At 41.6% G+C, this 23,560-nt stretch overlaps 1 protein-coding gene across 2 annotated transcripts in view; it reads left to right on the top strand.

Moving 5' to 3' along the window:
- Positions 1–23,560, top strand: part of MOCOS (molybdenum cofactor sulfurase) — a 393,375-nt gene that overhangs the window by 349,943 nt on the left and 19,872 nt on the right. Inside the window, exons 11-13 of one of the 2 annotated variants that reach the window (XM_075316537.1) lie at positions 8,632–8,753; positions 8,851–8,956; positions 11,327–11,465. In XM_075316537.1, the coding sequence (XP_075172652.1) occupies positions 8,632–8,753; positions 8,851–8,956; positions 11,327–11,465 (367 nt within the window). Of the gene's footprint in view, positions 1–8,631; positions 8,754–8,850; positions 8,957–11,323; positions 11,466–23,560 lie in introns of both variants that reach the window. The other variant, XM_075316536.1, reaches the window with a different exon arrangement.

Raw genomic sequence — 23,560 nt, 5'->3', positions numbered from 1 at the left:
CATAACAACACAAGAGACACTCTCACAAATTACTTAACCATCTTTCTCACTCTCTGTATTTTCCTGCTCCTAGTCATAGGAGATATCTTCCCTAACCCAGTCCCTTCTTGTAATAATAAGTTTAACTCTTTCCCTACTATACTCATAAACCCTTCAAATCTCATTAATATTCTTTGCATGCTTTCTATCCCCTTTAACATTGCTTTCTGGAACTCACAGTCAGCATGAAACAAACTCTTACATCCATGAATTCTTTCTTTCAAATTCCCTGAACCTTGTGACTCTTACTGAAAACTGGATCCAGCAGTTGATCACCACTGATGTTGCTCTTTCGCATGGTGGCCTACATTTTTTGCATACTGCCTGACGTGACAACAAACAAGATTGAGGTGTTGATTTGCTCCTTTCAACAACATGTGATTTTCAGGTTATTCCCCCAGTACCCTCACTTATCTTCCCTTCTTTTGAGGACCACACTGTCAGACTTTTCTGGTCCTTCTCCCTGTGAGTGGTGGTTGTATAACACCCTTCTTTCAGTTACTTTTTCACTTAGTCACTGGGCTTCCACATTTTCTATCCTGTGAAATTCTCACTCTCCTCACGAGAGACTTTAATATCTTTATTGATGATACCTTCTCGCCATCCACCATTCATCTTTTATCTCTAACTTCCTCTTGCGACCTTTCACAACTTACTAATTCTCCTACATATGAAGATGGGAATAGGCTGGACCTGACTATCTCCCGTCTCTGCTCAGCTAATGATTTTACTAATTCCCCTCTCCCGCTCTCTGACCACAGCCTTCTTTCATTTTCTGTCAAGAAATGTTAGTCCACGCAGGACACCCCCACTTACCACACTTATAGGAATATATGTGCCAGTAATACCCAGAAACTTATGAAGAATGTGCATTGTACCCAATCTCCCCTCTGTTCTGAAAACTGAGAATGAAACACTGCAAAGTGTTCTGGATAAAGCTTCACATCCTACACATAGAAGGACTTGGCATATGGTGTCTTGGTATCTTTCCTTTCTCCTTCAAACATGCCAGTATACATATGTTAGTTAACAAACAAAGGTGAGGAAAAAAAAATGTAAAAGTCATGCAGGTGTTAAAAAACCATCCCTCCTCCAGAACTGTGATGCTAAACACAGATCAGTCTCTAATCTTCCCTTCATCTCTAAACTTCTGGAATGCTTGGTCCACTCCTGTCTAAACCACTATCTTTCAGATTACTCTCTTCTTGACACTTTACAATCTGGTTTTGTTCCTTAGGGTACCATCACACTTTAGCAACGCTCCAGCGATCCCACCAGCGATCTGACCTGGTCAGGATTGCTGGTGCGTCGCTAGTGAGCTATCAATCAGGCAGATATCCCCAGCGACTAGTGACCAGCCACCAGCGACGCGTGGAAGTGACGCTGCGCTTGGTAACTAATGTAAATATTGGGTAACCAAGCAAAGCACTTCGCTTGGTTACCCGATATTTACCTTGGTTACCAGTGCACACCACTTAGCGCTGGCTCCCTGCACTCGTACCCAGAGTACACATCGGGTTAATAAGCAAACCGCTTTGCTTATTTACCCGATGTGTACTCCGGCTATGTGTGCAGGGAGCCGGCACTGGCAGCCTGAGAACGGCAGACTCTAGTAACCAAGGTAAATATCGGGTAACCAAGAAAAGCCCTTTGCTTGGTTACCGATATTTACCTTGGTTACAGCTTACCGCAGGCTGCCAGAAGCCGGCTCCTGCTCTCTGCACATTCAGATCGTTGCTCTCTCGCTGTCAAACACAGTGATGTGTGCTTCACAGCGGGAGAGCAACGTCCAAAAAATGAACCAGCACTGTGTGTAACGAGCAGCGATTTCACAGCAGGGGCCAGATCGCTGCTCAGTGTCACACACAGCGAGATAGCTAATGAGGTCACTGGTGCGTCACAAAAACCGTGACTCAGCAGCGATCTCGCTAGTGATCTCACTATGTGAGAAGTACCCCTTACACTCTACTGAAATTGCTCTTACTAAAGTCTCTAATGATCTACTAAGACATAAATCTAATAGTCACAACTCCCTGCTGATTCTACTGGATCTCTCTGCAGCATTCGACACTGTGGATCACCAGATCCTCTTCGCTATCTCTATCAGGTTCAAGGATATTGCTCCCTCTTCGTTCACCTCCTACCTCTTTGACCGCTCTTTCACTGTATCTTTTGCTAAGTTCTCTTCCTCTCCTCTTCCCTCTACTGTTGGGGTTCCTCAAGGTTCAGTTCAATGCCCTCTCCTCTTTTTCCTATATATTGCCCCTATTAGAAAATCCATCAGTAGTTTCAGTTTTCAGTACCATCTTTATGCTGATGACACCCAATTATACATATTATCTACTAACATCGCCCCTGCATTGCTACAAACTAACAGTTATTATCTTTCTGCTATTTCTAACATCATATCCTCCCTCTATCTAAAACTGAATCTGTCAAAAACTAAACTCTATCTGTTTCCTTCCTCTACTAGCCTCACAAAACCCAATATTGCAAATTCTGCATGTGATTCTACCATTACTCCTGAGCAGGATGCCTGCTATTTTGGGTTTATATATGACTCAGATTTTTCCTTCATTTCCTACATCCAATCACTCACACGTTAGTGTCACCAACACCTGAAAAATATGTCTACAATTCGACCTTTTCTTACCTTTCACATTGCAAAACACTCTTAATGTCATTCTTATTCTTTCTTGTCTGGAATATTGCAAGTCTCTACTAATTGGTCTTCCTCTTACTAAACTCTCTCCTTTCCAATCCATCCTGAATACAGCAGCCAGGATTATATTCCTCTCCAGCTGTTACACCGATGCCTCCATCCTGTGCCAGTCATTGAACTGGTTTCCCATCCACTACAGAGTACAATATAAAATTATTAGTCTCACCCACAAATTTCTCCACAGTTCTGCATCTTCCTACATCTCATCCCCATCTGTCTATCATTCAACCTGTTCCCTCCTATCGTCTAATGACCTTAGACTAACATCCTCAATAATCAGAACCTCTGGGATACAATACATAAGACAATTCAATTAATTCCCAATACCCACTGTTTTAAGAGTGCAAAATGCATTTCTTTAGACTATTATCAACATTAACCCTCAATTTGACCTATATAGTACCTTATGGGAATACACCAACTTAATAATTTATGACCAACTCCTCAGGATAAACAGTGGAGAAATCAAGTTCACTTAGACCCTAGTAATATTAAAATACAAGTTTATTGAAAATTTACATTAATAAAAGGTTCAAGGGACAAAATAGCAAGTTCCCCAAAATGGGGGCCAACATTGGTGCATTGAGAATATAATGCCTTGCCCAAATAACAATGGGCAGGTAGTAGTAAAACTGATAAGTATAATAATTTGTACTGAATTTAATAGTTTTTTAGGGATTTTTTTAGGGACTTTTTATTTATGGCACTAACCAGTAGTTATTTGTTTGCCAAAATAAATAAAATCACCATATAATTCACTGAAATGAGTACAAACAAATTACCAATAGAACACCATTAGTGACCAAGGTATACAGCAATAGATATATCTACCATAGCAGCAGCCCTTATTATAATCACCCTATGAGAAAGAGGGCACTATAGTAAGCATATTGAACGTAATAGAAGTAAACACTGAGTATATTAGCAACCCATAGTAGTGTATAGTTGGCTAAATGCTGACTAGTTGTCATCCTACAAAATTGTGAACTTTTCCAGTACAATATAAACAGTTTAAGTAGAAATTTATTGTATTTGCAACCCATGGTAGGTGATAGCTGGTTATATGCTGCCCTGGCACATATAATGTACAGTCAACAGTAGGAAAAGGAAAGATTTGTCTTTCCCTGGCGTCTCTTCTACACTCTTTCATTGCTTCACCTTCACCATCATAGACACCTCCGCTTCTGCATCTTTAAGTGTTCTTTCCTTTTGGCTCTCTTACATACTCACAGGTTTTAATACTGGCTGTGTCTTTTACACATCAGTTTATGTTCAGTCCTAGTTTCCATGGTCTTTGACATACATGCTATTTTCTAGGGTCTTAGTGGACATTGCTTCTCCACAGGTTATCCCGTGGAGTTCTTGATAAATTCTCTTAGACTGATGCATCGCCTCACCTCACTTATGCACCTATTCAAGTTTTGCTCTTACAAAAGTTTCTTTCAAATCTGGTCTCTTATATCACCTGTTTACACATCCTCCATGCACTTAGTAGCACTTTGTAGCTGTACGTGTACTCATTCTGGCTGGTGACTGGTTCATGCAGCGTTATTTGAGTATCCTATTTATTATATTGATGGCTGGACTATACAATACAAGTACTTTTACCATTTACCATCCATGTCTCCCCTATTTCCTCATAGATTGTAATCTTGCAAGCAGGGCTCTCACTCCTTGTAGTATTTGTTAAATTATATGTTTACTCTGTAATGTCTTTATTGTCTGTAACCTCTGAATTGTAATGTGCAGTGGAATATGTTCGTGCTATACGAAATAATTAAAAATATTTTCATTATAACCTACACCCCAACATGTTAATCCAAAAGAAGTAAAAAAGAACCTTAGGCAACAGAAGCTAATTGCCCCATATTATAGAAAAATTTCTTCCCAACTACATCTATGGCAATTAGACTAGTTCCCTGGATTGATGAGCCATCAAAGAATCTAAAACCCATATCTGGTAATACAACAACATAATGTGACATAAATTTTATAGTTTCACGGTTTGTACACTAAAGATTTCCATCAGTGATAATGATTAAACCTTCTTTCCTATAGACTTAGAGGATTCTCCTTTGTCACCATGCAGGCCTAGTTGTAAAAAGATCATTAGAAAGATCTCTGTACTATTCCCTCATATATTTATACTGTACAATAAAATCATCCCTTTGTCTTCCTTTTTCCAAACTGAATAACCCCAAATTTGATAACCTATCTTGCTACTATAGCCCACCCATTCCCTTAACAACTATAGTGTATCTTCGTTTCACCCCACTTCCCAACTATGTCCTTCTTGTACATTGAAGCCCAGAACTGTACACAGTATTTTATTTTTGACCTGACTCTTGATCCCATTGTTTTACCTTTCAGTAGATAATTTTATATTTTATTTCCTTTCTCAAAATGCATGAGCTAATGTGGCGCCCCTGAGGCTTCAGGCACCACAGTGTATTACACCTCTTTTAAGGGGTAATATCCACACTGGGTTAGGAGCAGGTTAATTGTCGGTGCCTTCACAAAACCACACACATAAAACAATACGGTGCTTTCCCACAGGGGGTGGACTAGGGCAGACAGTGTTGTTAGCCATCACGAAGCATGGGACTTCCCCAGTCACTAGGACAACCACTGGGGGCAGGCACCACTTGGGGTAAGAAGTAGGCGCAACCATCTCACTAGAGCAGACTTTCCCGGGCACAGCTTGGGATAACATCTCGCACAGACAACAGGAGTTGAGCGTTCCTCTCTTTTCGTGGGCCCGTGTCTTGGAGCTGGAGGCTCAGCCCGGGTTCCGGATAGCAACTGAGGGACACTTTACCAGAAAGACTTTCACGGGCACTGGTGGTGACTGCCGACTATCCGAGATCAGCTCTAGCCCATCGTGGCAGAGACTGGTACTCTGGGGCAGTGCCTGAACTAACTGTGAGTAAAAGACCTGGAACCACAGCCCCTGCCTCTGCCTCCAATTTGCCGGCGCCGATGCCCAGCGCTGTGGCATCAGCGGGGACTACCACTACCTCCGGCCATCTTCTATCATCCTTCATGGAGTAACCCCGCTCCACCTGTGGGGAGCAACACCATCCCACCGGCTGCGATCTTCATCATCAGCCACAGAGAGCAGCACCTGCAGCGGCTGCCCATCTTTGGACCACAGGTGGCATCACGATCTAAAAAGACTTTCCTTGCCATCACTACCACCTCCATCCTTCCTCCCATCCACCGCCTTCCCTCCCTCCTGTATACCTCGGGGGTCACAAAACTGGGCCAGGCCATCCCGTGACGACGCGGAAGATCTGCACTGGCCCGGCGACGTATCAGGTGAAAACCCCTCGACCCCAGGGTATTACACTAACATTTATCTACATTAAAGAGAATCTGTCAGCAGAATTTTGTAATGCAAGGTAAAGACATTGCTGTAACTGGGCAGTAATACATATTAAATTGATACCTCTGATAAAGAAATCTATTTTTTGTGGTTCTATTTCAATTACTATTTGAATTTTTCTGCTAATTAGATATCAGTGCACAGCGGCTGGTCTGTACACAAATCTTCTCCTCCCTGTCTGTGATACCCCAGGCCCTCCACCTGCCGGCTATTTGACATTTCGCAGTCCAAGCCTCCAGCTTACAAACATCACTCTGAAATATCAAAATATTTTTCTCTGTTTGTTGCTTTGCAGAGTGTAGTATCATCTGCAAATATTGAAAATCTATGTATGTATGTTTGTATGCTCCCTAAAAGGTCATTATTAAATATTTTAAAAAGATGAGGGCCCAATACTGACATTTGTAGTACCACACAGTTAACTGTGACCCAATCAGTGTGTGTTCCATTAAGGATCACCATCTGCTATCTATCAGTGAGCCAGTTGTTAACCTAATTACATATTTTTTCCACTAGTCCTATTGTTCTCATTTTATGAACCATCTCAATTCCTTTTGAAAAGTACAGATAAAAAACATTCATGGCCTTACTCTGGTCCAGTCTGAAACTTACCTCCTCAAAGAAGCTTACCAAATTAGTTTGATAAGACCGATTCCTCATAAACCCATCTTTATGTTGGGTCATGATATTTTTAGAGAGATATTCCAAAATAGTTACTCTTAGAAATTTAAAAAAAAAACTTTGCCAACAAGGAAGGTTAAATTTACCGATCTATGCTTTCTAGGCTCAGTTTTTTAACCCTTTCTGAATATTGGTACCACATTTGCTATGTTCCTGTCTTGTGGAACAGATCCTGTTATTATATAAATTCCTTGAATATTAGAAAAAATGGCCTGTCTTTCAGAAAGAATTTGGCAACATTCAATGAATGTCCCTTATTGTGCGGTGTTTTATAAAAAATAAAAAATAATGCTTTTCTTACTGCTGCTGCTTGCTATTCCCCTTTTGGTCCTCAGCATCTCTTCTTTTGCTTCCAAGCATTGAAACCACTCAAATACATTTTCCCATCTCTAAGCATGGCACTTAATTCTTGCAGTACTTGGGGTGGTTAGACCCAGTGATTTAGCTATTTAACAGTTTTTCAGGCAGTGCCATACTTTAATGGAGAATTTGCAGAAACAAAGGTTGCAGGCGGCACACAATCCAAGGTGCACGTGTCCAAGGAAGGCATCCACAATATAACGTGAACAAAGGAGCGGCACTCCAAATCTTCTGGAATTTTGTACACTTTATTCCACATCATAAGTATACAGGCGTAAATAACGCGTTTCGGCTAATAGTGAGTGTAACTAGAAATAAAAAGTTTTCAGCTGCCACAAAAACAGACAAAAGTTTAATAGCAGGTTATCAAAACATCACACATACCTCAAAATGATGTCATAAAAATAATCCAGCTCTCACACAGCTATATATACTGGAAATTTAAAGCATCACGGCTCTCAGAAAGTCACGACATATGCAACTGTAAAAAATAAAAATTTGCTTAGGTTTAAAAAAGAGCTAATGCCAATAAATTCAACCTTTCTCCACTAATTATACATATTTTGCTGCTAAATTGTATCTACAACCCACAATGTTATTTGTACTAAGGAAATCATCCAGCCCTTTTTTAAATGGCAGTATCAGCCATTACTACCTCTTGTGGTAGGGCTTTCCACAATCTGACTGCTCTAACTGTAAAGAACCCTTTCCTATTAAGATGCCAGAATCGCTTTTCTTATGTATATATGCACTGGAACCAGTCACATTCACAATTTCCTAACGTGTCTGGCTCGAGTTTTAGTAAGACTGTGTTTACCCTTAACCGTTTCAGTTGCTGGCTCTGGCAGGAGTCCTCACAGGACTAGTATTTATTGTTGGGACACTCAGATCACATGGGTATCATCACTGGGCCCATGGAATCAGCACCAGGACCACAGCGTAGTACACAGCCAAGCCAGATTCAATTTCAGGAATTGGAGATAACTCCAAAATCAGTAATGTAAGCCTTCAGATGATGCTATTGATCAACAGCATGCTTGTCAGCTAAGGTATTTCACAATAAGGCTACCATGGAAGTCCAAAACCTAACAAAGGTCTCTAGGTCTGCCAACACTGTTTCTATTAGACCATGCTAGAGGTATTAATTGGTCCCCAACTGCTATTGTATCACATTGGCAACCAACAATCAGAATGTGGAGAGCCGATGGGATGGCTTAGGGAACCCACTTTTTCTAACTTAGGTTTTGCAGTTTGTGTATAATACTGCAGCTTGCAAGCTGTGAAGGAACTAATAGATTTTAAACAATGGTTTAATATTTAGAAAATAAAGGCTAAAAGTGATTGTTAAAACTATGTGAATCTGTCTTCCAAAAAAAAAAAATTCTGCCTAATGTGACAAAAAGAAATTTGGGGGGGGTAATGAATGTGTTTTCTTTGTCAATAGGGTTCATACATACGACTGCGGGGATGAAATTGCAAAGTGGCTGTCTAGTTTCCTTGCTCGCAAGTGTCGATTAATAAGGCAGTCATCAAGTTTTCATCGCTATGCAGGTGCAAAGAGAAGAGGTATGCCTTCTATAGGGAAGATTATAAATATAATTCATGAAGAATATTATCTTAAACGTATAGATGGTTTAATATCGTTTCCTACATTTCTTCTCAGGACCCGTGGATGCTAGTTCACCGTCACTCTCCTTAGTGAATGAAGCCCAGTACCTTTTGGTAAATGCAGCAAGCGTTTCTCACCTAAGTCAAAAAATAGCACTCAGGTAAAATGATATTCCTATAAGATTGTGTGAGAAAAGATATCTGACAATTCAATTTTCTACCAATACATAAAAGGGTTGTCCAATATTTGTCAGAAAAAGATGCCTAAAAGAAACAATTGTACCTTCTGTTGCTTACTCAAAATCATTTCTTAAGCACCAGGACCTTAATCATTACTTGAACTACATCAGCTACAGCAGCACGTGAGCCCTTGTCTGACCACGCCCCCCTCTGTGACAAGCAGCTCACTGTCTTTAGACATTGTATACAGAGAGCCTGATGTGAGTGGTGGTAGCTTTTTCAGCTCTGCTGCATAGCTAAATCTAAAAACTCTGATTGTGCCACAACTGCTTTACCCAGTAAACTAAGTGATACAGTGTTGGAAACAGGCTTGGTTTTCCTTCATTATGCAGCTATCAGATAAGGTAAAGAAAACCTGCTGACAGATTTTCTTTAAAACAAAAGGTTATGTTTACTCAAAGCCTGTTGATCAGGTTTACACTGAGGAGCAAAAGCATAACAATGTTTTGAACTTTTGATTTTCAGGCTTACCATCTACTATAGCTTTGAACACAAGACTACTATCACTTGATAGACAATCATATTGGCTATCACATTCATACATTTGACTTGCAACAATTTAGCATATGATTAGTTATGCGGTTTATTGTCATGTCACTGCATTTTTACTGTTTTCCTCTTAAAAATCAAAATTTTAATTTTTATTAAATTGTAAATCAACCTTTCGCTCTCAAGACTGCCTAAATCTTTCTGGGCATGCTCTTGATCAGATTCAAGAATATCTCAACCGAAATCTGATCCGAATATTTCTTCTAGATCAGTGTTTCTCAACTCCAGTCCTCAAGACCCACCAACAGATCATGTTTTCAGCTTTCCCTCAATCAGGTTTCTCGGATTTCCTTAATGTTGCACAGGTGATGGAATTATTCCCTGTCTAATATTGAGGAAAACTTAAAAACATGATCTGTTGGTGGGTCTTGAGGACTGGAGTTGAGAAACACTATTCTAGATATTCACGATATTGGTGCATGGTGCATACTGGTTGACTCACTTAGATATGTGCACACCTTCTTCAACTGTACCCACAAGTGCTCGATTGGGTTAAGGTTTGGGGCCAATCCAGCACATCTATTTCATTGTCATTGAACATATCTTCACAAATCTCGATGAATGCTTCGGGTTGTTGTCCTGCTGGAACACTGGGTCATCCTTTTCATACCCATAGTACTGGAGTGTACGAAGTAAATTGTCTTGTAGGACTGAGACTACCATCGATCCTGGTCTAGTATCTAATGCCTTTGGCTGTGAAGCAACCCCATATTATCAGGCTTTCTCCACCAATCTTGAAAGTTCCTTCAATTTCTAAATCAGGTAGCCTCATTTTCTCTTGTTTTATCCAGACTTATTGCACCTATCAGAGCCTAATCTATTGACTTTTGTCTAATCACTCAAAATCACCCGTTTCCAATCTTCAACTGTCCACTTTTTGTACTTTTTTGAAAACTCGAGCCCACGTTTCTTATGAAGATATTGAAGTCAAGGTTACATCAACATTTTTTCAGGCCACCAGACTTGTGTAACGTACATTGCAGGTTGCTAGCTTGGATGTACAAGTAATTGTATGTAATCTTACTATTACAAAGGATACAAGCCACTTCTAAGACCGTGTTCTTGGAGCCAAAACTGATAGACCTTGTGATTAGCCAACTTGTTGATTCCAATATTTTGCCTGGACGTCCACTTCTTGGCTTTTGAATGCATGAATAGACTTTATTTCATATTTTTCCAACTGTCATGACACTCACATGATGCAGTTTGTCAATTTTCTTGACCGATAAATCACTATCAATGAGTTGGATGATGCTGTTTCTCTTTTCTTGGGAAAACTTCTTCATTGCTGTTCCTCAATTCGAACCAGTGACCTTTCAATTGGGGTACAACCTAATAACATACTGAGCTATTAAGGAATGTGAGAACAGGTTGAAATTTGTAGTATACAGGAAGAAAAAGATTTTTTCACTATTTGGAGCAAAACAGTAACAATGCAGTGACATGACAATAATCTGTATAACTAATCATATGCTTAAATAGTTACAAATCAACTTTATGTATGAGATAGCTAAGAAAATTATCTATGGAATGCTGGCAGTCTCACGTTTGAAGCTGTAGTGGATTGTCAGATATGGAGCCAGAAAGTCAAAAGTTCAAAACATTACTATCCTTTTGCTCGTCAGTTTATATTTTTGTATAACACCTTTTTTAAAAGTATGCAATAAACATCTTTTTGCAGTGTATTTATTTTATTGCCATGCATTACCTTATACTATGAATCCACACTGTTTTTATAGCAGGGAGGACGCAGACCATGCTGATGAAATTCAAGAACATCAAATGACTCAACGCTTCCGAGCCAATTTAGTCATTGACAGCAACATTCCTTTTCAAGAGGAGGAGTGGAATGAGGTTTTCATTAGCTCTTTACACTTCAAGGTACAGTTGTTTAATTGATTATAAGCTATTCACTGAGCTCAATGATCTTACAATTTTACAAATGAGCATACTTCCATCTACTAATTGATAATTGAGCACCAATGATCAAAGTGTTTGTAGAAACAAGCAGGTTTAAAAACAACCTGTTATTAAAAATCTTCTCCATTCCTAAGAATGGTTGGTTGGATTTTTAATGCCATTGTTTACTGGTCGATGCCTAGGTTACTGGCCACTTTGCTATCTAAAAGCCCCCATAAACAATAAACTAACAGTGGCCGTATCCATCAATATCAACAGGGTCATCCGAAGGTCTATTGTATATGAGGGGCTTCCAACAGATGACGTAGAGGAAAATATTGATTTGGCATGCTGATCCTTTTGTTCTCTAACAGTTTGGCAAATCGAGTGCTCCAGTGTATGGGAGATTAAGGCTAGATGATCCAGCAGATTGTTCAACCAGCAACTATCATTCGAATGACAGCTAAAATATATGGGCGCTTTACACCATTGTCTGATCTCCTAGACAATGAATGCAGTACTTGCAAGCAGATGGCCAGATCTCTAGATGCCAACAGATTCAGTGCCATTGCAGTACTTCAATGCTGCAAAATCAAAGACTCCTCTCATCAGAGAGTGCACAGTGTGGGCCAGAGGCAAAAGGATGATGCTGGTCCAAATTATCCCCCAGTCAAGCGTACACTTTCTCTTGCAAGCTCAGAGGCTGGGGGCGGTGCACTCCTCAAGAAAAGATGAGACAAACCTTTGAACTTTTCTTATCAGTCACTTTTTCTTACCTTGACTCTATAATCAAATAATAACCATAGCTGTACATTTTCCACAGTAAATAGATACTAGATACAGATACTATTTCTAGTTGTCTAATAATAAATAATATTGATTTTTATACTGCAATGCTTTATTAAATAGGAAAGTAATAAATAAGCAAAATTACAAATAATCACAAGTGAACAAGCAATGAGACCAAGAATATTACAGCACCTCTATTAATACGAAATAGTGCTAATTTTTCCAGAGAAGTACTCTCTTGACCAATGAATGAAAAGGTCACCCAGCCACTGTTTGAGCCAACACAGATATGAATTGTCAAAATGATGCAATGAGAGAAGCTAGCTAAGGGCATAATGAAGTAGAGAGATCTGTGATAAGGTGAGGCTTGTATGAGCTGTAAAGGTAGGAAATAGAGGCCTTTGAAGACAAGGATGCATACTTTAAACAGTTACAGTTTGAAACATTTTAATGGTCCACAGCATTAACATTCATAAAAAAGTACTGTCAAAGATGTCCTCAAGTTGGGACTGAGAGGCTACAATAAAAGATGAAGTCACATTGTCTGCATTAAAGAGTACAAATGGGTTGAGAAATGAAGATTAGTGATGGACGGACCCGAACTGTAAAAGTCCAGATCCACACAGTTTCAAATGTGCTCGGAGGATGACCCCGGGCCCAGGATTCCAGGTATTGTGGAAAATTAAAAAATGCAACTGGAAAATAAAGAAATAAAGAAAATAAGAATGAAGCAAGTACTTCATCCTTACAAAGGCTCCGGCACAGCTGTATGCTGTTCTCGCAGCCTCTCCTTCACTTCCTGGGCCGCTCATCATTGCTCATCCATATGCACTGCTTTCCCCGCCCACCGGCAGTCCTGGCATCTTTCATTGGTTGCAATCAGATGCCCCTCCCCCCCAGCCTGCAAAAGTAAATAAATAAATGAAACAATTAGTGTAGGGGCCCTCCATATTATGATACCCAGCATAGTTAAAGCCTACAGCTACAGGCTGCAGCCCCCAGCCATGCGTCTATCTTGGCTGTGTATAAAAGTAACCGTAATCAGAGAAAAATCCTTTATTTGAAATAAAATGCAGTACCCTCTTTCCACTCTATATTAACCCAAAAAAGACCCTTGAAGTTCTGCCGTAATCCACATGACATCCCACAACGGTCCTGGCTCTGCTACATCCAAGCTTGGAGATACCAAAAACATGTCCAATCTCTCCAGGCTCTGGGAAACAGTGACAAGGGGGACCTGGCTGGCAGCACTGACATCACTCAGTTCACCAGAGGTCATACCCGGGTTCCCATGACCTTTGGTGACCTGAAGCACTCTGCCTCACACCCCACCAGACCTTTAACATTGACAATGCTGGCCAGGGGTCGGGGAGTGTGATTATAGGTGAAGGACTCCAGCTGTGATCGCAACTAACATGAGTGACGTCACCACTGATCACTGCAGCTAATTCATTCTCTGGAGTTCACGGTGAGCAGTCATATTCCATGATCGCGGACTGTGAGGTTAAGATGTAGCAAAGCTGAATCATCATGGGACCTCATGTGAATTACATCGGACCTGCAGAGGTGTTTTAACGGTTAATACAGTAGATAAAAATGGGTGTTTTTTGTGTTTTATTCCAAGTAAAAGATTTTTTTGGTGTTTGTGTTTATTTACTTTCACTTACAGGGTAGTTATAAGGGGCTCTCATAGCTTTCCTGTCATTACTAATCTAGAGCTTAGTGACAGTTATGGCCTGTTATTACCCAGATTGTCACCACACCAGGGCAATCAGAAAGAGCCAGTTAAAGTGCCAGGCTTGTCGCATCTAATGGATGAGAAAATTCCTGGGCAGCTGTAGGCTGCTATCCTTAGCCTGGGTTGCAGCCTAATATCCATAGGACTCCCCAGGCTGAAAAAAACAGCCCCCAGCTGTTGGGCTTTATCATGGCTGGGTATCAGAATAGGAGGGTACTGCACACCAGGATAAGTACATGGCTGGTGGCTGCAGCCAATGGCTTTATCTGTGCTGGGGGGGAACCCTACCCTGTTTTATTTATTTATTTTTATATCACAATACTGATCCGCAGACAGTTGCACTGCTTTCTCCGTCCACTGGCCATCCTGGCGCCTGTGATTGGTTGCAGTCAGCTGACTCGCTGCCACTCAGGTTGGGGGCACATCTGGGGGCGAAGAAAGCAGTGCATATGGATGACCAGTAATTAGCGGTCTAGGAAGTGAATGCACGGCCTGTAAGTAGTGTACAGCCGCATGGGAGCAGTGTACAGCCACGCCGGTTTCTTGGTAAGTACAGCACGCTTGCTCCCATCCTCCTATCCCTTCTACTACCATTTTTAATCCCTGAATTCTATGTCTTAATGTCCAAATGGCAACAAAAGTGATTACATCCCTGGGTGAAAATAGATCAATTGTGCGCAAAGTGTCCATTTTTTGTGGCCACCATTATTTTCAAGCACTGCCTTAACTCTCTTGGGCATGGAGTTTTTTACAGCTTCACAGGTTTCCACTGGGATTCTCTTCCTCTCCTCCATGACAATATCATGGAGCTAGTGGAAATTATAGACCTTGCACTTTTCCACATTCCATTCGATGATGTCCCACCAATGCTCAAAAAAATTTAGGTTTGGAGACAGATTTAGGCAATATTGAAAGTCAAAGGTGGATTTCCAAAATACTAACAAAACAGTAAAGGCCCCGTCACACGCAGCGATATCGCTAGTGAGCATACCCGCCCCCGTCGTTTGTGTGTCATGGGCAAATCACTGCCCGTGGTGCACAATATCGTTCCGAGCGGTCACACGGACTTACCTGCCTAGCAACGTCGCTGTGGCCAGCGAACCGCCTCCTTTCTAAGGGGGCGGTTTGTGTGGTGTCACAGCGGAGTCACTAAGCGGCCACCCAATAGAAGCGGAGGGGCGGAGATGAGCGGCCGTAACATCCCACCCACCTCCTTCCTTCCTTATTGCCGGCGGCCGCAGGTAAGCTGTAGTTCGTCGTTCCCGTGGTGTCACACGTAGCGATGTGTGCTGCCTCGGGAACAACGAACAACCTGCGACCTCAACAATCAACGATTTTTTGAAAATGAACGACGTGTCAACAATGGACGATTAGGTGAGTATTTTCCATCGTTAACGGCCGCTCGTTGGTGTCACACGCAACGACGTCGCTAACGATGCCGGAAGTGCGTCATGGAATCCGTGACCCCGGCGATATATCGTTAGATACGTCATTGCATGTGACGGGGCCTTTAGAATTAAAATGCAGATTTTTAGGAGCAAAACAGTAGCAATGTAGTGATATGCCAAGAATCTGCATAACTAATGATATGCTAAATAGTTCAAGTAAAATTTATGTATGAGACAGCCAAGATGATTCTCTGTAAAATAAAGGTCGTCTCACATTCTAAGCTGCAGTGCAGTGTTCCCCAACTCCAGTTCAAGTGTCACCAACAGTGCATGTTTTCAAAGTTTCCATAGTAATGCACAGGTGATAATTTAATCACCTGCACAGATGATGATTCCAACACCTGTGTTAGGCTATGTGCGCACTTACCGGATTTTGCCGCTGATTTTCCGCGGATTTGCTGCATGTTTCGCTGCAGAAAATGTTCATAACATCTCTGCAGTGAATCACCAGCAAATCCTATGGAGAAAAAAAATCCTGTGCGCACTGGGCGGAATTTGACAGCTGCATGTTTTTGCTGCGGGAATCCCGCAGCAAAAACAAGTGCATGTCACTTTTTTTCCGCACATCGCTGCGGGATTTCACTCCATTGACTCCAATGTTAATCATGAAATCCCGCAGGGAATAACGCAGGCAGCAAATTCTGTGCGGTTCACTGCGTTTTCCTGCGTTATTCCCTGCGGTATTTCGCGGTTTACCTACGGTAATGTGCATCGCTTGTCTGCGGTTTTGCAGGGAAGTGATGTCATTACAGGAAGAGGAAGCAGAGCATAGAGTAAACAAACACACATCACAGACACAGACACACACACACACACATCACAGACACAGAACACATAGACACAGACACATAGAACACACATAGAAAGAAAACGGAAATATAGAAAAAAAAGAACGTGGGCTCCGCTGCATATTTACCTTCCAGCCGAGGTAAGCACACAGCGGCGGCCCGGTATTCTCAGGCTGGGGAGGGAGAGGGGCAGGGATAATGGCCCCCGCCTCACTCCCCCTCCGGCAGCCGAGAATATCAGCCGCAGCTGCCCCGGCACTGTCGCATGCATTATGCGGCAGCACCGGCGTGTCCTCGGCTCTTCTTGCCACCGTGTAGCAGTGGCAACAAGGTAATACAAGGGGTTAATGGTGGGGGACCACCGCCATTAACTCCAGGCTTGATCATGGCAGCGTCTATGTGACAGCTGACATGATCAACCCGTAAGTAAAGTGAAAAAAACACAGACACCGAAAAATCCTTTATTTTAAATAAAACAAACAAGCCTCGTTCATCATTTTATTAACCCCCCCGAAACAAAGCCCCGGCGTAATCCACAGGTCCGGCGTCCTGCGCTGCTTCCATCCAGCCGCGACTGTCACAGACACAGCGCTGAATGAAAGCAGCAGACAGCAGAGGTAATTACCGGTCATTTCCCACGGCCGGTAATGTGAACTCACTGCCGACCGTGGGAAATGCAGCGATCTGTCCTCTATCTATCCCTCTATCTATCTGTCTGTCTATCTATCTATCCCTCTATATATTCTTCTGTCTATCTATCTACTATCTCAGAATTAAATGTATTTTTTTTTTTTCTTCAATGTGCTTTATTGCATTGAATGCAATAAAGCACATCCCAACCCGCACGCGGCAAAACCGCGGCAATACCGCGAACAATACCGCGGTAAAACCGCAGAAAACCGCGGCAAACCGCATGCGGTTTTCGGGTGCGGTTTCCCGCGTTTTTTTACCGTGGGTGCGGTAATCTTTGAGCGCATGCGGAATTTACGCAAGGAAATTTCATTTCCCAGTGCGCACATAGCCTAAAACCGCAGCAAACCGCGGCAAACCGCATGCGGTTTTCGGGTGCGGTTTCCCGTGGTTTTTTACCGTGGGTGCGGTAATCTTTGAGCGCATGCGGAATTTACGCAAGGAAATTTCATTTCCCAGTGCGCACATAGCCTAATACTAACGATAACCTGAAAACATGAACTGTTAGTGACACTTGAGGACTGGAGCTTGGATACTTCAGTGTTCAGAGTTTAATCTTGAACGCTGTTCAGATACATCAGGAGTGGGGGAGATGGGAGAAGCAGTGGGGTGAGGACCTCACTGCCTCTCCCCACTGCCTCTCCCCATCTCCCCCCACTCGTGATGTATCTGAACTGCGTTCAATATTAAACTCTGAACACTGAAGTACGGTGGTTGCTGCCTTTATTTCTTCCGGATGGTTTGTACAGATGGAGTTTTCTTATAAGGATTGTGCACCCGTACAGACTTAGGCGGGCTTTGCACACTACGACATCGCAGGTGCGATGTCGGTGGGGTCAAATTGAAAATGACGCATTTCCGGCATCGCATGCGACATCGTAGTGTGTAAAGGCTCGATGATACGATTACGACGCTTTTGCGCTCGTTAATCGGATCATCGGTGCAGCGTCGGCGTAATCCATAATTACGCTGACGCGACAGTCCGATGTTGTTCCTCGCTCTTGTGGCAGCACACATCGCTGTGTGTGAAGCCGCAGGAGCGAGGAACATCTCCTACCGGCGTCACTGCGGCTTCCGTAGGATATGCGGAAGGAAGGAGGTGGGCGGGATGTTTACATCCTGCTCATCTCCGCCTCTGCGCTCCTATTGGCCGCCTGCCGTGTGACGTCGCAGTGACGCCGCACGACCCGCCCCCTTCACAAGCAGGCGGGTCGCCGGCCAGAGCGACGGTCGCAGGACAGGTGAGTCCATGTGAAGCTGCCGTAGCGATAATGTTCGCTACGGCAGCTATCACAAGGATATCGCTGCTGCGACGGGGGCAGGGACTATCGCAGTCGGCATCGCAGCATCGGCCTGTGATGTCGCACCGTGCAAAGTACCCCTTAGTCTATTTCAAAAAGGTACATAAATAGTGACGACTGAGGATTTGCAGCAGTGCCCGGTGTTTCTCCTGCATTTGGCTTGAGATTTTATATTCATTCTCTCTCTCTCTCTCTCTCTCTCTCTCTGAGAATGAAGTATGAGACTCCTGATTCATTAGGAGGCTGACTACTTAATAAATCAAGTGCATCTTACATTAAATCTTACATTAAATGGAATCTGTCAGCATATGTTTACTATGTAATTGAAGGACATCATGATATAGAGATTAGAAAACTGATTTCACGGATGTGCAAATTATTAGACTGTGTGCTGTTGTTTCCATGCAATAAAGGTTTTATCACCAGGAGATTATCCCTGCCTAGAATACATGACATGTGAGCCCTGGTCTGACCACGCTCCCTCCTTTGATAATTGTCAATAGACAATGTACATAAAGAGCTGTGATGTGGGTGGGGTTGAAGTTACGCAGGGGATGGATATTTCAGCAAGACAATGATCCAAAGCACCGCTCCAAATCTACTCAGGCATTCATGCAAAGGAACAATTACAATGTTCTGGAATGGCCATCCCAGTTCCCAGACCTGAATATCATTGAAAATCTGTGGGATGATTTGAAGTGTGCTGTCCATGCTCGGCGACCATCAAACTTAACTGAACTGGAATTGTTTTGTAAGCAGGAATGGTCAAATATACCTTCATCCAGGAGCTCATTAAAAGCTACAGGAAGTGACTAGAAGCTGTTATTTTTGCAAAAGGAGGATCGACAAAATATTAATGTCACTTTTATGTTGCGGTGCCCATACTTTTGCACCGGTCAAATTTTGTTTAAATGCGGATTGCACATTTCCTGTTAGTACAATAAACCTCATTTCAATCCAGAAATATTACTGAGTCCATCAGTTATTAGATATATGAAACTGAAATAGCTGTTGCAAAAACCCAAATTTGTATAAAGAAAAAAGGTTAACATTAATAGGGGTGCCCAAACTTTTTCATATGACTGTATAAAATGAAATGAATCATTACAATATTGAAGACAAATACTGGAACAATACTACCACTACATAATGGCTGTTTATCATGTACGTTCCCTTACATGGTCTTGTGTATAATATATAGTCATATTTTAGCACACATTTACTTATTGACCACTAGGCATCTACATATAAGTGCAAGTCTTATACCTCAAAAATCTTAGCATCATAGAAAGACCTTAAAGTGTTAGATTCATTTACACCTTTTGGATTCACTCTATCTAACATGTAAATCCAATGGTTTCACAATGGACAAATCAAATCCCTATTTGCCGATCATCTTTCATGTCTGTTTTGTCTACAATCACCTAAGACTTTACACTTCATATCAGGCCTCAAAAAAATGACATGGATAGGCCATGCTTCAATGATTTTTTTTTCCGTGTCCCAGGACATAAGCCATCTCCCCCACGTTCTCATTTTCCTCAGTGGCACTGTAAAACAACTAGCTGCATCAAACGTTCATTAGGTAGTTGACCTGTTCCTCTAAATTCAACAGGAGTGTCCAAATTAGATTTAACAATCTGTCAGCAGGTTTTAGCTATTTAATCTGAAAGCAGCATAATATAGGGCAGGGGAGGCTGATTACAGGGATGTGTCACTTATTAGACTATGTGATGTAGTTTCATTACAATTAGTGTTTTATAAGCAGGAGGTTATCACTACTGGACTACATGTCTTGTGCATACCAGTCAGGCTAATCTGTATAAACCCACCCACACCATTGATTGGCAGCTTTCTGACCATTAGCAGTGTACAAACCAAGCTTCCAGCCAGGGGTGTGGGTGGGGTTATACACAGGCCAGAAGACTTAGCCCTGCTACGTCCATATTAGCCATAGCAGGGAGTTTATCAAAACTGCACCAAGCAATCCATTAAGTGATACATTGCTGGAATTAGGGTATCTGGCTCTACTCCATGTTGCTATTAGATTCTATAACAAGAAACTGCTGACAAATTCATTTTAAAGATATATAAGCACCTTTAATAACTCCTTTAAGTATTGACAGAGCACATAAATGATTGTAATGTAATCGTATATACTTGGAAATTGCTATTGATACATCATGCCTTGGTTTATTAGTGGAGGCATATACATTTTAATAGACTTTTAAGTATAAGGATGTGTGTTATTGTCAGTTACCTTTTTTGATAGCGCGTCCTGTATAAGAAGTGCCCAGGCTTCCTTTGAGAAATGGTGTATTTTGATATGGTGTAAGAATGGTAACAAGATATGAATGGAAAGAGAATTTAAATGAAACAGCTATTTCATCCCTTCATGCTTTATCTGACAAAGTTGTACAGAACATATTTATTGCTCTTCAAAAATATATCAAGTGAAGATAACAGGCTAAGAAATGCGGAGAGAGAGGAGGAATAGTTATTTGATGTGTCAAGAGGGAACAGAAAGTTTGAATTCCAAAACTCCTTGACAGAAACTTATTTACTTGCATGCTATAAGCATAAAGGATGAATTATATAACAGGAAATTGAAAAAAATGAGCACTTGTTTTGCAGACATGCTACCGTCTCAGATTAGTAGAGTTTCACAGATCTTTTAAGCAGCTTTATTTGTTCTGTATTTTGCTGATACTTCACCCCAGAATACAGAACACTGCTGACTGAATAGGATATCACAGTTCAAAAAATGTGCAGCGTGCGCTATTCTCTGCTCAGCTTATTGGAAACGGCTTAAGACCTGGAAGGGAATATTTTGTCAGGATACCTCATGCTATGCTTTTCTGGGAAATCTGGCTGGATTATTATAGTTCTGTAACTGGGACATTTCAATACTTGCTATTCAGACAAGCATATCTTTTAAAAGTTATAGACAGATTAGAAAAAAAGATTCTGGGTATTATAAGAAGTGGGGTAAATAATCTATCCTTGAAAATTACCCTCACACTCATTCAACACATTTTAATATCTGCAAATTATGGTAAAGATGTTACATTGATTTAGACCTTTTTTTAACCTTTTTACGTGACCTTTTTATTTTTTTTATTTTTTTAAATAAAAAAATATGGCAAGTTTGGGGAATCCAAAATTTCTGAGATTTCACACACTTTAGTCTAGCAAAATGTCAAGCCAGTTGATCACAATTTTGTTGTCTTAATTTGAGGACAGGAAAGGAATGAAAATAATATACTTATCCATTTTAGGCCCTCACCTGTCCTTGGGTCCCTGAATCTCCCTGGTTCTTTAAAATTACCTTCTGTTCTTCTGATGCAGAGTCCTCATACAGTCACATAGGGGGGAAATGCACATCAGCTTCAAAAGTTACTTTGGGGGTAGGTGGAGAGACGCGTATCATTGAAGTCAAACATGTGTGTTGCCTCTCCCACATGAGAGCATTTGAGGCCAATCCTTACCACAGGACCAGTAGAATCAAAGACCATTGCAAAGGACCAGGGAGCTGCTAAGATGGTGTAAAGACAAGTAAGGGCCTAGGGAAGATGACTAAAATGTATTTTATTCTTTTTTATTAAGGTTATTTATTCAATGTTATAAATTCACTTGCTTTAGGGTACTGCATTATGGTATACTAATAGTTCATAGTTTTTAAGGTTGAAAATAGGCTTACGTCCATAGAGTTCCATATGTATGTTGATCCAGAAGAAGGCAAAAACCCCATGGGGCAGACAGTAAACTCCATATTGGGGCAAAAAGCCCTTCCTTACTCCATATACGGCAATCAGAGTAGTTCCCTGTATCAATACCCAATCACAGAATCTAGTGCACATAACCAGTAATATTAAATTTTTCAAAAAAGACATCCAGGTCTCTTTTAAATTTTAGTAATGAATCAACCACTAAAGCAGGCTTTACACGCTATGATATTGTTAATGATTTATCGTCGGAGTCACGTTGTTTGTGACGCACATCCGGCGTCATTAACGATATCGCAGTGTATGACACTTATGTGCGACCTAAAATGATCGCAAAAGCGGCCAAAATCGTTTGTCGCGGAGAGGTCATCCTAAAACAAAAAATTGATCTCTTCTAATTAGCGATGTTTTTCCTTTGTTCCTCCTTCCTGCGGCAGCACCCATCACTGTGTGCGACACCGCAGGAGCGACGAACATCTCCTTACCTGCCTCCACCGGCTATGTGGAAGGAAGGAGGTGGGCGCGATGTTTACGTCCCACTCATCTATACCCCTCCGCTTCTATTGGACGGCTGCCATGTGACGTCGCTGTGACGCCGCACGACCCTCCCCCCCCTAGAAAGGAGGCAAATCGCCGTCCAGAGCGACGTCGCAGTACAGGTAAGTCCGTGTGACTGGGTAAGCGAGGTTGTGCACGACAGGCAGCGATTTGCCCGTGTCGCAGAACCGACGGGGGCGGGTATGATCCCTTGCGATCTTGCTAGCGAGATCGCAGCGTGTAAAGCCTGCTTTAGTAAAGACTTAACCAATCAACCACAACATTATGTTGCAAAGCGTTCCATAGCCTCACTGCTCTTACAGTAAAGAATCTGTATCTCTGATTATGATTAAACCACCTTTCCGCTAACCGTAGTGGATGACCCATTGTCCCTGTCACAGGCTTAGGTGTAAAAAGATCATTATGAAAGGTCTCTGCATTGTATTGTCCCCTCATATATTTGTACATTTGAATAGGTGCACCCCTAAGCCTTCATTTTTTCAAACTAAAAAAGTTTAATAACCTATCTTACTATTGCAGTCCTCCCACTCCCCCCTTAATAACCTTAGTTGCTTTTCTCTGCATCTGCTCTAGTTCAGCTATGTCCTTCTTATATACTGGATACCAAAATTGTACACAGTATTCTAAGTGTGGTCGCACTAGTGACTTGTATAGAGGTAAAACTATGTTCTTCTCATGAGCATCTATGCCTCTTTTAATACATGCCATTATTTTATTTGCCTTGGCAGCAGCTGCCCGACAATGGTCAGTAAAGTTGAGTTTGCCGTACACCCAAGTGTTTTTCAGTGACAGTTATACCCAGTGCTTTACAATTAAGTACATAATTATAAATTTTATGGTTTTTGCACAAGTGCATGACCTTACATTATGACCTTACATTTATCCACTTTAAGCTTCAATTGCCATTTCTCAGCCCAAGCCTCCAGTTTACATAAATCCTTTTGTAATATTAAATTATCAACCTCTGAATTGATTACCTTCAGAGTTTAGTATCATCTGCAAATATTGAAATTCTACTCTCAATGCCCCCTACAAGGTCA

This window comes from Anomaloglossus baeobatrachus, chromosome 6 (assembly GCF_048569485.1).
Source record: "Anomaloglossus baeobatrachus isolate aAnoBae1 chromosome 6, aAnoBae1.hap1, whole genome shotgun sequence".
Classification (NCBI taxonomy): domain Eukaryota; kingdom Metazoa; phylum Chordata; class Amphibia; order Anura; family Aromobatidae; genus Anomaloglossus; species Anomaloglossus baeobatrachus.
Note: the sequence above shows the minus strand (reverse complement) of the source record. Positions and strands in the feature narration are given on the sequence as shown.